The sequence below is a fragment of the Citrus sinensis genome, chromosome 3, assembly GCF_022201045.2.
Source record: "Citrus sinensis cultivar Valencia sweet orange chromosome 3, DVS_A1.0, whole genome shotgun sequence".
In the NCBI taxonomy this organism is placed as follows: Eukaryota; Viridiplantae; Streptophyta; class Magnoliopsida; order Sapindales; family Rutaceae; genus Citrus; species Citrus sinensis.
The window spans coordinates 36,944,336-36,961,698 of NC_068558.1; the positions used below are offsets into that span (position 1 = coordinate 36,944,336).

The window sequence follows — 17,363 nt, forward strand, 5'->3', positions numbered from 1 at the left end:
TTAATAGAAGGATTTAATTGATTAACTATACAAACTTTTTGTTGATTTGTATTTTTAAAAAATATTGTAAATTCATTTTAATTATTTTCTAAAAGTGAGGTGGATTTATAAATATAGTGGGTGGAAATATCCCCATTAAAATAAAAACATGAAAATTAGATGAAATAAACCATTTGTTTTGATCATAAATATTTTTTTATTCCCTACATTTTGAGCCTATTGCCAAGTTAGCCTTATATTTTCAAAATTTACATAAAACACTTATGTCTTCACTTTTGTGATTGGATTTTAACTTTTCAAAGATAAGATAATTTTTTTGCAATAAATCTGATTTGTAACATGTGATAAATAATTAATAATTAAATAGATTTTTATGTTCAGCCAAAATACATCATTTTTGTAGCCAAAATACAAAATGGTTCATAACTTTATGCTCGTGACAGATGTCCTTTGATGTTTGGAAAAACCCTTTGACAGAAGCCAGAAACTTTTGTTCAAAACAGCTACTTAATTAAATCTGAAAAATTTGGCTAAAGAAAATAATCATTCTAATAAACACCATTGCTACTGAGAGTGATGAGAGAGACTCTTTTTAAGAAATCGCCATCAACTCAAGTCTAGACCCAAAATAAAGAACTTTGCCCGACCCACTTGCCTGAAAAATGGGCCAAGCTCGTAATCATGGACATTGGCGGCCCCACTCATTCAAGAAGCTTTCTTTTTTGGGATGAAATTCCATCGAGTTAGGCGGAATTTATCTTTCACTTATTTACAAATAATTATATACAAAGAGTGAAGAGTCTCTTTAAACTCAAACTTACGTCGAATGTCAACCATATATTGGTCCAGTGGTAGACTTATGATGATAATATCAATATTAAAAAAATAAATATATAAAATATTTTATTTTTTATTTTTACTCACTTTTTTTGTATAAATAATAAATGTTTGATCATCATCAGGAGTACGGTAAAATATAAAACCACTAGTAGTTCTTGATCCTATCGTTGGCTTCACTCTGTGATCTTAAAGAATTAAAAGAAATTGCAAGTCACTAATCGGATCCTCCGACAGCAGGCGGCCTTCATGTCTTTGCTTTGTTTATTTTGACTTATTGACACGTATGAAAGTGACAGGCTTGGACCTACCAATTACGAAAGGTTGACAGAGTTTCGGATATCCTCCCCGTTCAATTGTGATTAAAAAAAAAAAAAAAAAAAAACCCCATCGGGTTTAATTTCAAAAATCTGATTGACTCCTTACATAATTTTTTTTATAACACTGGTGTGAATATTGTAATTCGTATTTTATCGATATTTATAATAAAAAAAGTTAAAATTATCATCCATCATGATCAAGTCTTCTATATCATTATAAGGCCCTGTTTGGGATTGCTTTGGGGAGGGTTAAAAGTGATTTTAAAAATCTAAAAGTTAATTTTGGTGTTTGGTAAAAAAAAATCAAAATCACTTTTGTCAGAATCAGCTTCTCCTACAGCTAATTTTGAAAAGCAGGGAAGGAATAACTTTTAGATTCTGATTTTGAGAATCAATTTTATCATTTAATATGATTCCATAAATATCCTTACAATTATTACTTAAACCTTAAATTATCCTTATTTAAATTGGAAACAAAATCAATATTTTAATAATTTTTTATTGTAATTAACGCACACCTTTCGTTTACCCCATTTTACAGTACTTTTGAAAATACTGTTTATGCTGCTTGGCAAGAAGTTAATATGCCAATTCCACATTTTTATAAAAAAAAATTGTTTGATTCAATGAGATATTGTACGTGTACATTTTTATATGTATAAGTAAATTTCATCTTACATATGTACATTTTAGTCATTTATTTTTTTACAGCAGTTTAACAATAAGATTTACCAAATACTCATAACTACTTTCAAAATTCACAGTACTTTTAAAAATAAAATTTACCAAACACTTAACTGATTCTCTTCGTAACTAATTATTTCTACAGCACGGCTAATAGTAATTATTTTAAAAACTGCAGTATTACCAAACTGGCCAAGCCTAAATTTTTACCATAATTAATATTGGACGATTATTTACTACATACACATGCATTACTAATGGGTTTATAATTCAGCGTCCTAGGAAAGGGCTTTTAAAAAACAATTTTTGCTACAGCACTTTTACTTTAAAAAAAAATCGTGATTAGATGGTTAAATAATTATTTACCATTTGAATCCAAAATATTTCTTTTTATAGGTCTTTATAATCATATATATGTGTATATAAAAGAAGTCAATATTGGCTCCATACGTACATCTCAATTTCTCTTTGTTTTTGGGAGGATATTTTTTTTGCCATACCAAATATTTCGAATCATTCGAAAACCAAAATCATGTTCAATCTTTTTTTATCCTGGGCGGTCCGAAGTTGCCGTGTTGAAAACCAAATAAAGCTGATTTTGAAATCAAATCTATAATTTTTACTTGATAATAACGCCATATTGCATTGACTGAATTCCTTCGGATTGTGGTTCGGCGAAGTATATATATCTTAGGTGGACTACCAACATGGCATAATAAATGCCTCTCATGGCTATTTTATTTTTAATTCTGTGCCCCTTTAAGAATGCTTGCGGGAGGTTTAAAATTAATTTGTGAGATTAAAAATTAAAAAGTTAATTTTAATATTTGATAAATTTTTTTAAAATTATTTTTTGTAAAATCACCACACCTTAAGGGATAGAGTTGTTTTTCAAAATAATCACCTTATAATTTTAGGGAATGGAGTTGTTTTTCAAAATTTAATTTTGAGTATTAGTTTCATCTTTAATGTTATTAAACATCTTTAAAAATCTAATATTAAAAGTTAATTTGAACTATGCACACCCATATTTTTTTTAAAAAAAATAAAGTATAAAAGATAAGTAGAGGCTTTTCCATAGTCCGAAATTTGATCCGAAAGTGGGGAAGTTGGCTTCTCAACGTGTCCTTCGATAATTAAGGAATAGGAAATAATCAATCGGATCCTTCGAGACAAAAAGCACCCTTCAAGTCTTGGCTTTGTTTCATTTTTTTTAACACGTAGGAAAGTGACAGGGATGGGACCTACCAATTAGAAAAACAAAAAGAAACTTATAGGCACAATTTCGGATGTCCAATTGCATTAATTGTATCCTATAGAATAAAAATGGAGTTTAATTTTTTAAAGATTAATTAATGGAATAAGGAAATCTTGTTAACAAAGCTTTCGTTTTCAATGTAATATAATTTTTTTGGAATAAAAGAAAATATTATTATTAACAAACTTACCCAGCATACTAATTCCGTATGAAGTAATTAATTGTTTGATCTCTTAATTTATTTGAAGTACTGGAAAGGAAGTGAGTCATCTTGTTTAATCGTGCGTAATTTGGACAAAATATTCGGATATTACTTTTGAGTTCGATGTCATGTCGTTTAGTTAATTTTAATTGCCATTTATTTTGCTTCAACTTGTTGTCTTGCCCCACAGGCAATTCAACCCGCTATATAAATTAGTCACCAAATTAACAGTCGTTTATCAAAGTTCAATTCGGATATATCCGACTTCAAGATCGAAATATAGTACAATTTCACCTATAATTTCAAAGCACAAGAATGATATTATTATTAAGTAGTTCAGTTTCATATATAATACAACACAATAACACAGACTCTCATATTAATGAGTTTTGAAATAACGCTACTTACATGCAGTAATACAACAACAACTATAACTGGAAACACACACGCAGATGTACTCATCAAACACAACTGGTATCAAGATTGACTGAAACAGACATATTTCTTGAGAAAGCATATGACAGTAGAGGCTGTTGGACAAACCTTTTGAGCTTGACAATTTCATCTTTGAAATTGCAGATGAAGATGGTAAGCAACGAGGCGGCGTAGAGAGCCCAGGCTGCACGCTTAGGCTTGTTCGAGGAAAACGGGATGGTGGTGCCCAAGACCAATGCAGTGGCAGCAACGATGATAGCAGTCTTCTCGAGCACTTGGGATGCAGCAGCACACTTATGGGCAATAAGTTTTGAAACAAAGAGAGAAAGAAATGTCAGTAAGATAGCAAAAGAAAGCACATAGAATGAAGGAGAAAGCTCCGAGTTAGTTTTAGCAAACAGGATAGCGATCTCGAGGGATGATGAAAAGCAAAACGCCATGATCACATTCTCCCATTCAAAGACTCGATTGGCTTCTTCGTCCATGGTGGGTTTTGGTGGGCTTGATTTACAGAAAATTGTGTATTAATTGTTTTGTAAAAGCTGTGACTAAGCGATGTGATAATGTCGCTATTTATAGAGTGAGATGGAGTCGGATCTTCTTCGGTGCATGCTTCAACAATTTGTGTCCCTATCAGTGTACAGTGCATGCATGTTTATTTTAATTTTATAATGATGTTTGTCAATGTTGATAGTTGGAACAAAATGTTCGGATACTAGATCGAGTTCGATTTAATTACAGAGTAATGAACAACATGGGTTCCACCAATTTTTTTTTTCTGCTGAAGAGAAAATGAGTCTTGAAAGTTGTTTTAATTTCACCGAGTCTTATTCACTTTTACTTTTTTTTCATGCAGAATGTGAGGCTTGCTGGTGAATCAAACTCATCAGAACCAAACGATGACGTTTTGGCAATTGGAGAAGCAATTGAAAGACACGTGAAAAGCACGTGTGTTATCACTTAAGATTAAAGCTTGAAACGGCAGTTCAATCATGTCGTTTAAAGGAAGCTTATAAGTGATGCACGTGACAGATGCGTGAACGGCTCGCCTCAGTTCGTTAAGTTGGTTATGCTACGTGTAAGCAATCTATTCGATCTGGGTTTAGCTGGTTAGTTGCTCTGTTAGCTATAAGAGCAGGCTGATGAAACAAATTAGCTAGAGCTTGTGAATTCAAGAAGAGAGAGAGAGAGATTTCAGTGAAAGGATTGAGAGTTCTCTGAAATCTTGTAAACCAATCTCTGTAAGAAAGATCCTCCATTGCTGAGAAATAAAAGCTCTGCAGAAAACTTTTCCCGTGGATGTAGGTTGTACCAATTGGTGCAACTGAACCACGTAATCGATTCTTGTATTGTCTGTTACTTGGTTATTTTCTTGTTTCTCTATTCTTTCTAGTTCTTGGGCACATTGTGTTCACTTGCCTGGGTTCATTCTTCTTCTGTGCATCTTGTATAGTTCTTTATCAAAGGTCCTGGGAAGTGTTTTTATTTGTCTTGCATGTTATAGAGCAGGTTAAAACACTACACAGAAGATGTGTCCTACGCCAACAAGGCTTTGGCGTGGTGGTAATCAATCCTCTCAGTGCCTCACAAAAGTGAGAGCTATGGAGATTTAATTTCCTTTCTCACTGTAAATTTCCAGATTATAAATATTTGTAGATGGCAAGTCATTCAAAAAAAAAAAAATTGTGTCCTGTCCCACTCAAAAGATAATAAAAGATTCGGTAAATACTCATTTAATCCCAATCATTTAAGTCAATTATCTAATTAGTCTTTAATATCTTTAAAAATTATTTAAAAGATCCACGCTGTATATTTATTTCTGCTAAAATCTACTCTTTATCATTTAATTTTTCACCGGTTGCCTTATGTTCTATTTGTCTGCAGTAAAATCTATTCCTTATCATTCATTTTTCACATGTTGCATGTCAAAATTACACCACTATAGTTGTTGTATAAAGGTAAAATAATATTTCTAAAGAGTAAAATAATATTTTGTCTTACAAATGGAACATTTACCCAAAACATTTGTGTACATCTACCCTACTCCGTTTTATATTTTCGGATATTTCTTAGATCCGAATTGTAAAAGCCAACTCTGTGTTTTTGTGTCATGTCATCTAAAACGGTCGAACTCATCAATGGATATAAAAAATCCGATGGACTTATGTCCTTCGTCAACATTGAGTTTGATAGTGACACCAGAAAGTTTGTATTTGTTGAATTCCTTCGGATTTTCTTAAATCCGCTTCGATTTCTTCAAAAGCAGACAGAAAGATGTGTTCCACGCCAAATGAAAAAGGTAAAATGACTTGAATATGCTATGAAGTTTCTTGTGAGGATAGAAATGAATCTTACCCCTCAACATCTTGGAAGCCCAACCATCAAGCGGGTATATCCGATAAAATTGCCTTTTTTTTTTCTTTTTCATTTTTTGTTTTTAAGTTTTCCGATTGGCAAAAAATTAGTAGGTCGTAGCTATTGTGAATGTGATTAGAGGATTCAGGCACCTTTAGAACCCCTGCAAGGAGAAATTCTACAATACATTAGAAGTAATACAATTAATTAATGTATGTATGACATGTATAATTGAATTTTAAGAGTGAACGAATATACCAACCTAATCTAAAAAATTCGGGGTTGGACCGAATGTGGATAAAGACTCCAACTTAATCGAATTTGATTTTGGGCATCCCAATTGGATCATATCATTGTTGGATCGGACCGATCTGAAATACCATGGACACAAAAGCCACCTATGACACAAAATTCTCAATTTGATCAGAACTATATTCGAATCGGATCGAATCAAACTACAAGTTTGAATTGAGCTCAGATTGCTTTTTTTTTTGTTTTTAACTTGATCAGGTAGATCCGATCCCGATCTAAACCCATATTTGCCTACCCCTATTGAATTTAATATAACTACCACTTGCATGATATTTTTTATTTTTTAAAATAAATGTACACATGTCATAGTATAATTTGCTTGTTGTATGACTGACATGACACCTCTAATGTATTATAAAATTTCCTTGTTGCAAGGGACCTAATTTTTGTCTTTTTGTGCCTTTAATCTTCATAGTGAGTAAGATTGACTTGTTGTTACTGTCATATATATATATATATATACACACACACACATCCATATTATTGTACATAGAACAAATTGTGGCACTGTCTGAGGATTTTCTATTAGTCCTTTAAATCAAAATCGGATGATGTCGAAAATGATTCTTAGCCAAAAATTAATTGGTCGTGTAATAGCAAAGGATATATATAAGGGCCCAAGATCCATTGCCATTAGAAATTAAAAAAAAAACAAAAGACATGTGTAATAAATTCTGCATACTAAAAAGAATCTAAAAGCAAATAGTTGTTAAAAAGCCAAAGAAGTCGGAAGGAAATTGAAAGTTATTCCCAGTGATCTTACAAAAGCTTCAAATTAATGATGTGAAAAGGTTTTGTTAAAAATGAATTTTGTTCTTACAGGATTTCTTGAGAAATATAAATACAGGTTTCTTAAGGAATTAACATGGTGCTATTGAAGGTAGTGTGATTATGTAAATACTCAACAGAGTACTATTGAAGTTTGCTGCTTCATCATCATTAATGTTGTCTAAAACAAACCAATACAAGTACAAGACATCACTCGTTATAAAATTGGCTTGACTCTATACTTTTAAATGAGTCCAAAGGGTGGCTCGAGTTCACGTCTTACAGTGCATGAAATGGAATACATCATACATTTTTTGTGTGATGTACCGTACTATGGTCATAACATATGTACATGTTTTTAAAGATTAAAACAATTGTTTGTCATTAATATATACCATTTGCCTCTTATTATTTTTATAATAGTAAATAATCTTTTATAAGTTTACAATATTATCTTTATTTTTAAATACACCTTTTATTCATATTTATTATAGATTAAATAAATTAAATGAATGGAAATTAAAATAAAAAACAAGTATTAAAATAAAAAAAATGTTTTGATGTGAAAAAAATCAATAATAAAATATTTTTCTTGTACTTTTTTTATTTTATAAACATTTTCTTCTAATAAATATATAAGAAAATTATTATAAAATGATAAAAAATTATTACAAAAAACTTGAATGATAAATAAAAAATTATTAAAAAAGTAATAAATATTTTTCTTCTACTGTTTACATTTAGTTTTAAAATATTATAAAATATTTATTAGAAGAAGATGTTTACAAAATAAAAAGTGCAAGAAAAAAAATTGATTTTTTTTTAACATCAAAACATGTATTTCTTGTTTTCAATAATTTTTTATTCAATTTTTATTCATATGATTTATTTAATTTATAATAAATATAAGTAAAAATATATTTAAAAATAAGAATGATATTATAAAGGAATGCTGTTAGGGGAATTATTGTCCATTAAAAAAATAAATAATATATATTAATTACAATAAAGAGGGAATTGATAATCTTCCTTAATTCATTATTAAGGGGGAATTCGACCAGGCTAGCCGACCAGCTTAATTTTTGTGTGATATGGATATGGTTGTCTTGTCATAATTTATTCATTGTACTGGACCAACCTGCTCCAAATCCCCAAAAGGGACAGACGGACAGTACTTGCGGGCTAATAGCATCACTCTTTGGGCAAAGCTTACCTTACAAATAATGTAACAAACAATCAATAAATATATGTCATTGATTTTGATATTTCTTAAATCTAATGGATAAAAATAATTTTAACCTAAAACGAAGTACATGTGTAATTGTTATTTATAAAAAATTTCATTTCTAATCATATATTTACTTATTTTTTCAAATAAGTCCTCATTAATTTTTTTATAATTAATGGTTTTCTCATCCATCTCTTCTATAATTATTTTTAAAACTTTATAAAGTTTTTATTATATTTTTATAAAGATTTAAATTATTATTATTATATTCATAAAAATCACAAATTCTGAATAAATTTTGTACCTACATTTATAATTTATTTTCTCTCTTGAGACATAGACTAGATTTTTCTTCTAACAAACACATAGACACACACACACACATTCAATCTATTTTTCATCCTAAATACATACTATCAGTGATGTCACACAGATTTTTTAATCTAAATTTAGTATCTTGAATTATAAGAGATATTATATGTGATATATATCTTATAAATCTAATGAATTATTAAAAAGATGTTACAGTGAATAAATTACCAAAACCTTTAACGAAAGATTTCAACCATTTGATCTGATCAATGATTCAAACATGTGGAGAAATAATCAATTAAATTAAATGTCATTGTATTTATTAAATAAATTAGAAAGCTCAAATTAATCTATAAATGATATAGAAAGGGTAAACAAAATATTAGAAATTAATAATTTCAATGAAGGAAATATAAAATAAATTAATAAGTTAAGAGATCAACTAAGTAAAGAATTTAATAAAATTAAATAATTCATAAAAGGCTTCAATATTGATTATCATGATATATTAAAATAAGAGACCATTAATATAATCAATAAATACTCATTAGATATAAGATTAAATAAGTTAGAGATTCAATTAAATAAAATAGAAAAACAAGTTGAGTAATTTAGTACTAAATTTGCTATAAATATAAATGGAGAACTTAAAAAAAAATTAAAAGACTAACGGTTCTATTACTTGGCTGCAGCTTAGGGGTGTAAAGTAAAACTATAAAAATTATTGACCTTTTCAATAATTATTATCTTTTTCAAGGGTTTAAAAATTTTTAGCTGTAACATACAGCTAATGTAAGGTAAGCTTTGCCCACTCGGATCTACCTATGGTGTAGCGGGTACACCGCACCCCTCTTTTTGTCTTTTTGTTCTACTACTATTAAATCCAACACAAAAGTAGTTTCAAAGACAGGGATGTATTTGTTTGTTTATTAACAATGCAATCCATGATAATTGTTGAAAATTTAAAAAAGTTAAAGTTTGCAAAATTTTGTGCCAATATTTTTTTTTCCCCAAATTCTCTCAACACGAATCACTAATCATCATCATTGTGTTATAGTACCCACTTTTATAAGTTATAATCAAGAGATCAAACATATCAAATGCATCAAAGAGAATGAAAACTAAGATAGATTTTGAAATTTGGTTAAAGCTCTCATTTTTTATCATTTGTTAAAATATCCTTTTTACCTAAGAAAAGAAACTCATTAACATAATAAGAGGAGTTTTACTGATACAACAACAACAACAACAATAATAATAATAATAATAATCCAATTATTAGAAAGCCCTAGAGTTAAATTATTTAAGGAGAAAGTGGAGAGACACATGGAGGAGAAGAGGGGAAGAAGACAAATAATAAAACATAAAAAAAAATGATTTACTTACACCTGAATTTCATTGTATGATGAATAGATTATGTGTACAAAAATATATTTACGTGATTTTCTTTTATATAAAAAGTTTCAATTCATTATTGCTTATGTGATTTTCTTTTATTTAATGACAATGTCAAGTTTCTCTTATTGATTGCAATTGATTAATTACAAGTTTAATTGAAATGGAAAAAATGGGGAAGATGTAGAGGTGAGGGTTGACGAAAGAGGAAAAAAATTAAATTAATAAACTATAAATATAGAAGAGATTAAGGGGTGCAGTCAAAAAAGACAAAAAGAATGGTTATGGTGCACGAATTGCTCCGTAGCTCAGTCCTTTTTTTCAAATACTAATATTATAAAATTCTTGAATGAAATTCTTTATTTTAGTAAGAAATGGTGTTTTATCTACTTTTTGTAAGTCAATTAAGTTTTGTCCTTCATTGTTGGACAGTGAACACATATCATTTATAAATAATCTACATCAAATAGTTCGATTACATTGGGAATTTTGTTGCATTCAGGACTCCTCTCATCCAATAATATGATCTGTGAATGAATTCATATGATCAACTGTATATTAAGCTAACTACTTTTACCACGGGCAGGGCAATCACTTATCACTTTTTACACAACACATTGGCTATACCTATGGTGTCCTTTTAAGATTTTTGGAGTTCCTAGGGTTGACCTCTCTCCCTAATGTTGCTCAGCAGAAGTCTCACTCAAAGGTGCACCTGGCAATCCCTTTTCTAGGATGCCCTCCCTCCCTTTGGGTTGGCTACCTATCTCTTCTTTAGCAGCCTGAGAAGATAATCAAATTACAAGTTACTAGGATATGCATTCACTTGCCACTACAAGAAATATTATCTTTTACAACCATTCAAAAATGCTGCAAAAACACAATTACAACATTTATAAAAATGTCCTAATGAAGGATGCAGTAAATAACATTAAACTTTTGTAGCATTTTTCAACTGCTGTAAGAAACGCTGCATAAAATAATAATAACGACATTATTAAAATGCAGTTTTCTAGGCCATTTGCTATAAGAGTAAATTGCTGCAAAAATTAGTAAATAAATATGGAAATCTGCTGGCAGTAAAATTGATAACAGTTCAATCAATTGAAAATAATCTCCATAAAATCATTTGAACTTGGCATCCATACAACAAAAATTTGGTTGAAGATTGTTAAATCTCTACACTAAATATAATACTCAAAGTGTAAACTGAAACTCTTGCCCAAGTTAATGTTTTTTTTTTTTCCCTGACTTGTAAGATTCAAGTATATGTATGAACAAAATTAGAAACTATAAGCCTACTCCAACAAGATGTAGTTTTTTGGCCAAGCAATTGTGCTTCCAATTGCATCACTAACAACATGAAACTCAGATGTAGCACGATAGAAGGGAGTATCTTCAACCATTGCAATTGTCACCCAAACTTTCCAGCAATCTGGTCCAAGACATATATGATGTACTTTGGCAAGTGGATCTCTTGATGCAATTGTTCCTTCCCCTACAACTTTTCCTGTTCCCATCCAATCTAGTAATCTACAACGAGCATTTTCAATATTTGTGAAAGTGCTTCCACATGTTTTAGCTTTCTATAATAACAAATAAAAAATCTGATTAGAGGCAAACAAATAATATGAATAAATTCAAACGGTTTTTCCAAGCTCAAAGTTCTAATCATTTTTTTTCATAAAGAGAATGGTTCTTTATCAGCAGCAACTCAAAAATCTATTCATTTTAGTGTAAAACAGAGTTTTGAGGATCAACAATAAATGATGCATAGCATTTATAAAACTCATAAAAATCATCACTTACTTTCGCATGTGAAGTGTCTTCCAAACATTTCCTTTTGTGGCTTGTCTCATTGTGATCCTGAAAATATCATAAAGAAAGAACAATTCACGTAAGCAAAATACTTGGTTTACATATTACATAATTCAAAGCTAATAGTAAAATATTAACTTACTAGTCGAATGTCTCGAGAATTTTTCATCATGCTATCTATGTCAATTCGATCCTAAAAATATATGAAAAAACTATTATTAATCAAGTGTTGCTTCTAACTATATGGAACATAAATTTTCTTAATCATATTTATTACCGCTTGTTTGCTAGTGTTCTTAATGAATGCAGCCTTGAGTTCCTCGAATAGTTTTTTGAGATCTTTTAGTTCCATTTTATTTTGTGCAGTATGAGACTTGCTAAGTGCTTCTAAATTCATCAACGTTGCTGTAACTCCAGATCCAGCCCCTCGTACACGCCCATTACGTTCTTTTCCTAGCACATGGGTCAGAGCATCACCGTGAATTGTTGAGGCATCTTCACTCACTTGTGTCCTCTGATATTCATTAATTTTTTTCTGAATCCATGGAGAATTTTGATTGTTAATAGCAAAAAAATAAGAATAAAGAACTAAAAAATCAGAAATGAATATATCACTAGTTTTTCAGCAACATCCTCATTAATTACAGTCTCATCCTTCTTAGTATGTGCACGAATCCACACATCAACTCTAGTTATCGGTGAGTTTGGTCTCTCTTGCATCTAAAATATGTAGTGGAGAACATTTGATTACTCATCTAATTTTTTGTTTAATAATAAATAAACTTAATGATATGATTTTTCTAACCATTTCATGTCTTAAACGAGCCATCCCTTTTCGACTTTGTCCTGTGGATGTTAGTTTGTTTTGATCTCATTTTTTTAAACCTCTTACTCTTCAACTATAGTAAGAAGATATGTTAGATTAATGACACTATTCTTGTACATGAATAAGAAACTATACTTGTACATTAATTGGGAAAGAAACTTACTTTAAACTCAGCAGAAACTCTCTCTTTAATAAACCTTTGCCATTGTTGCTCAGATTTTATGTTCCTTGGTTTCAAGCTTTTCAATGCCTCAAGCTTTCTTGTAAAACTGGCCCTCAGCATGACTAACACCTCAGAACGCTCTAGAGAAGGTGGGCTGACCAAAAAGGGAATTCCCAACACTGTCTCAATCTAAAGCTGAATGGCAAATGCTATGTTACAATTAATGTAACATACACACTCAACAACAACCACACAAATTGTGTGGGCCCATTATTTGTGTGGTTGTTGTTGAGTGTGTATGTTACATTAATTGTAACATAGGGGCTCCCAAGCTGAATATTAGCTTCCATGTATTCTCTTTTTGTATTGAAGGTGTAGTTTTGGTGCAGATTGTCAAACAGGTTACACAAGTAGCTATGTACTGTAATTATAATGTGATTGATATGCCTATTTTTTCAGAAGACATAGTATGGTATGGGGTTTCAATGTATACACATTTATTGATTCTACTTCTCTCTTCAATTTGATATGTAGCAATAACTATATATATCATAGACTGAAGAATATATATATAAAATAAAAGTTTACAGAGGAATTTGATTCAACAACATTCAATATTATAAGTTTTTTCTTAAAGCTCAAATTCACCAAGTACATGGCACACTTTAAAAAGAACAATTAAAGTGTCATATAAAAAATTTCAAATCTCAACTTAGTCGATTTAATCAAATATCTCAAAAAAAAAGAACATAGTAATTTAACCAAATTAAAACAATTAAACAGCTAGAACAATCTCGTTGAAATCAAATAAATTGAAATATGAAGATAGAGATTAAGAAATTACCAGAATAGGAAGCTGAAGACAATTTTTGCCTCTGTAAAATCAAAGCCCAAGCTGAAATAAATTGAAATCTTAAGAAATTGAGGAAAAAATCTTAAAAGATTAAGAAATTAACATATGCAACTAAGATAATGAGAGAAGACTTACAAGAAATTTCAAATAATGAGTGCTCGTTCTGGATTTGGGTGAGCTTTTGGCGTGGTGAGTTGGGTTTTTTGTTTGAGTTGAAAAAATGATAACAAAAGCTTTTGGCGTGGGTTTCTAGATTTGGGTGAGCTTTTGGCGTGAGTTGGGTTTTTTGTTTGAGTTAAAAAAATGATAAAAAAAGCTTTTGGCGTGGGTTTCGTAATAAGCAAAATATATAGAATGGAGTAATGGAGGGTGCATGGAGTTTAGTGTGGGCCAGCTAGTAATAAATAATTTCTTTTGTCTCAACTTTGTTTAATTTTTTTAACACGTTTCTAATTCTAACACCACAATGAATCAAAACTTAAGATTTTTTTACAGCTTTTTTTTTAAATAAAATCTGTCAATATTACTTATTACAGCATTTCTTCAAAGAATGCTGTATATGTGATGTCGTAAATAATAACTCTTGTAGTGTGCATTAGAAAAAATATTAATGAGCGAACAACATCAACTACAGTCAAAGATTCTGACCATATACGGAGCCAAAATTAAGAAATTTAGTGGAAAAAATAAATTTCGAGAAGAAATACAGATGTTGTACTTTTCTATCACGTACGGACAAGTAAATGTAATGGCACAAACCAAAAAGACACTATAAGAACCAGAAACATGGATATAAACTTCCTCATTCACCAAAAAGACACAATAAGAACCAGAAACATGGATATCAACTTCCTCATTCAATGCACACCTTTTTCACTTGCCCACGGATTCCACTGACTGTGCGAGCCTCTTTACCTACACATTGAGCTACTTCAAGATCTTAAGTAAACATATCTCGATAAGTTATTTTTTCTCAAATATCTTGCAGGGATAACCAAGCAGTTTGATTTTCTACTTTATCTTTATTTCATGGTTGAATGCAAATACAACTGCAGCTGCTGTAATCCGAAATGCAGTCTGACGAACAAAATGAAAGATGTTTGGTTGGTTTATTACAGAATGTAAAATTAACAACCCTCCCAGGCTCGCGCCACCCTTTAAAATATATATATATACGTGAGGTGAAATATATTCCTAGCATGAAAACTACAGAAATTTGCATTTCTAGATCAAGATTTTTTTTTTTTTTTTTTTTTTGCGACAAGTCGATAGGAACAGGAAGAGACTCAAACCTGATTGTTGGATAAATTCTGAACAGCAACCACCCAGATCTGAGGAGGGGCGAGACAACCCCAGAAAGTGGCAAGGCAATGCATGTGTTGTGGAGTGTACTGCAGCATGCAGTACCACATATAACAGTTCTCTTATGGCATAAACAGGCATAGTTTGGAAACGTCTCCATCCAATAGAAACAATAGTGGCATCTCTAGTCTTGAGAATGTCATGCCATCTGCGTCACTTCAACCTAAACTTGAAGAAGCAACGAAACTGAAACATCTTGTCAACTAGAGATATTGTTAATTAAATAATAACATTACCTATCAAAATTACAATAAAACAGTAAATCTGGTTATTCTACCAAAGTTAATCCGATAAATTTATCTGTGAACTTGTAAGCGATCATTTTTAATAAAATAAAAGGATAAAATCTTATTAACAAGAGAAGAACCATGAGAAGTTCGGTAGTGCAGCAGCAGTCGACTCATTACATCATTCTATAATCAAAACAAAACTATAGGACTATACAAATGAAACTATAACAACTTCAAATCTCTAAGAATGAAGAACGAAGATTTATACTGAAATTGTTTAGTAAAAGAAACCCACAAAGATGCCAAAAACAAACTTTGACCCATCATCCGGATATGGTTTCAGGCATCGAGGAAACTAAACTAAGTGACAAGCAAAAAGCATTATTTAATAATTCAGGAGCCAGTTTTCTTTTCCAGGAAGACTGAATCTGTTGTTTGACTTCAGCAGTTAGTAATTACCAATACCTAAATATATTTAACCAAAAAACATCCACAAAGCCTCGAGTGGTAACTTAGAAAAGACAAAATGAAAAGACAACCCAAATGAAGGGAAAGTGGAGGAAAAAAAAAAATTCACCACTGCACATTAAAACGTTATTCGAATATTCTTACCTGTATGTATCCAAGTTTTCCTCACCAAGACTAATTCCTCCAGCCAAAACAGAATGGCAGGGGTAAAATTATTTGACCATCTCAAAAGGAAGATCATGTATCCCCAATCTTAGATACATACCCATTCGAAAGCCCTCTATCTCTAATTGAGTGACCTCATCAAGATCATTGAGCTCAGCTATATTCATTTTTTTGCCAGGCCTCAGTAATGCGGACTCAGCATCGGGCATAGATGTCAGGAGATTGGTCAGTGGAAATCTTGATTTGTTGTGAGGAAATACCAGATGATGGTGCTCCAGAAAACAGATAGTTGCAGCTAGATCAAACACTGAATCTGAGTATGAAGCTTTAGCTCAGGGAGCTTCTGAGTTGACATGCTCATCCAATGTGCCATGAAAGCAAACCATATTGTAATTGATGTGCAATTTATAAATTGAGTGAGAAAGTACCAAATAAAGAGACTGACGTTGGGTATTTTCCAAGCCAAAAGAAGTGGGTCTGTTGGTGATACTTCTCCTAAACCATGGACAGGAGAGAGGTCCAACCATCTTGAAAGCAGGCTCAATGTTGGCAACAGAAAATATTGCTTGATGTGTAACACGACATGAAGGATGCTGGTAACACCCTATATTTGCAGACCGACGTGTAACATGATTTATCTTTTAGTTAGAATAGATTAGATGATGCTTCTTGTACATATAAGAAATTGTATTGATAACATGTATGTAATTTAGATACACAAGTATTTAGTAATATTTAGAGCCTTACACCAATTGTCTGTGGATAAGTAGCAGAGCATTGCTGTGCTTGTTTGCTATTTGAGCATTTCTGAACAAAGCAAATGAAACAACTATAATTTTTATTCAAAACACAATCATAAACTTACATGGAAGTTTTTTAGCAAAAGGTAAAACAGATATGGGATCATGGAAGCATGTAAATAGCACAAGTAATGAAGTCATCAACCGTCATGAGGAGGGAAAGACATCCACTCAAACAGATCGATTAAATGAAAAAAAATGTATGGCGAAATAGGCAACACGCAGAGAGCACCAATGAGCCATAGCGTGAGATTTACAGTAAATAGCGTCCCCAGGATTGACAAGAATCCACAAAAGTTGGCAGCACATCCCATTGCACTCATCAGTCGAGAAGCTCTGCGGCTACGCTGGACAATACAAGCTCCAAGGCAAGAAAGAAGCCCAGCAAAACCTAAAATCTTGGCCACAAATAAGAGAGAGTTGGCAGCCTCTGATAAAGATGTGCCAGCCTTCGACAGAATCAGCAGTGCAGCTAGACAGACTTCAACACCGAGAAAGAGGCATATCATGTCCAATCTAGGGAAACGGAGCTGTCCTTCAGCCTGAGGGGATGCCAACCCATACGGTGGTGA

General features: G+C 31.3%; 1 protein-coding gene across 4 annotated transcripts; it reads right to left on the bottom strand.

The window, feature by feature from the left end:
• Window positions 1–11,206: 11,206 nt before the first annotated feature.
• LOC107177059 (uncharacterized) lies at window positions 11,207–14,087 on the bottom strand. 4 transcript variants are annotated; one of them, XM_052438968.1, is made up of 8 exons: window positions 13,902–14,083; window positions 13,758–13,808; window positions 12,914–13,067; window positions 12,540–12,644; window positions 12,202–12,459; window positions 12,067–12,117; window positions 11,916–11,972; window positions 11,207–11,692 (listed from the first exon to the last, which is right to left on the bottom strand). In XM_052438968.1, the coding sequence occupies exons 3-8, from the start codon at window positions 13,031–13,033 to the stop codon at window positions 11,405–11,407; spliced, it is 879 nt and encodes a 292-aa protein (XP_052294928.1). In that variant the 5' UTR covers window positions 13,034–13,067; window positions 13,758–13,808; window positions 13,902–14,083; the 3' UTR covers window positions 11,207–11,404. The 4 variants fall into 4 exon arrangements, with proteins under 4 accessions (XP_052294928.1, XP_052294929.1, XP_052294932.1 ...); XM_052438969.1 differs by lacking the exon at window positions 12,067–12,117 and having other exon boundaries at window positions 13,902–14,087; XM_052438972.1 differs by lacking the exon at window positions 12,540–12,644 and having other exon boundaries at window positions 13,902–14,084.
• Between the last annotated feature and the right edge of the window lie 3,276 nt (window positions 14,088–17,363).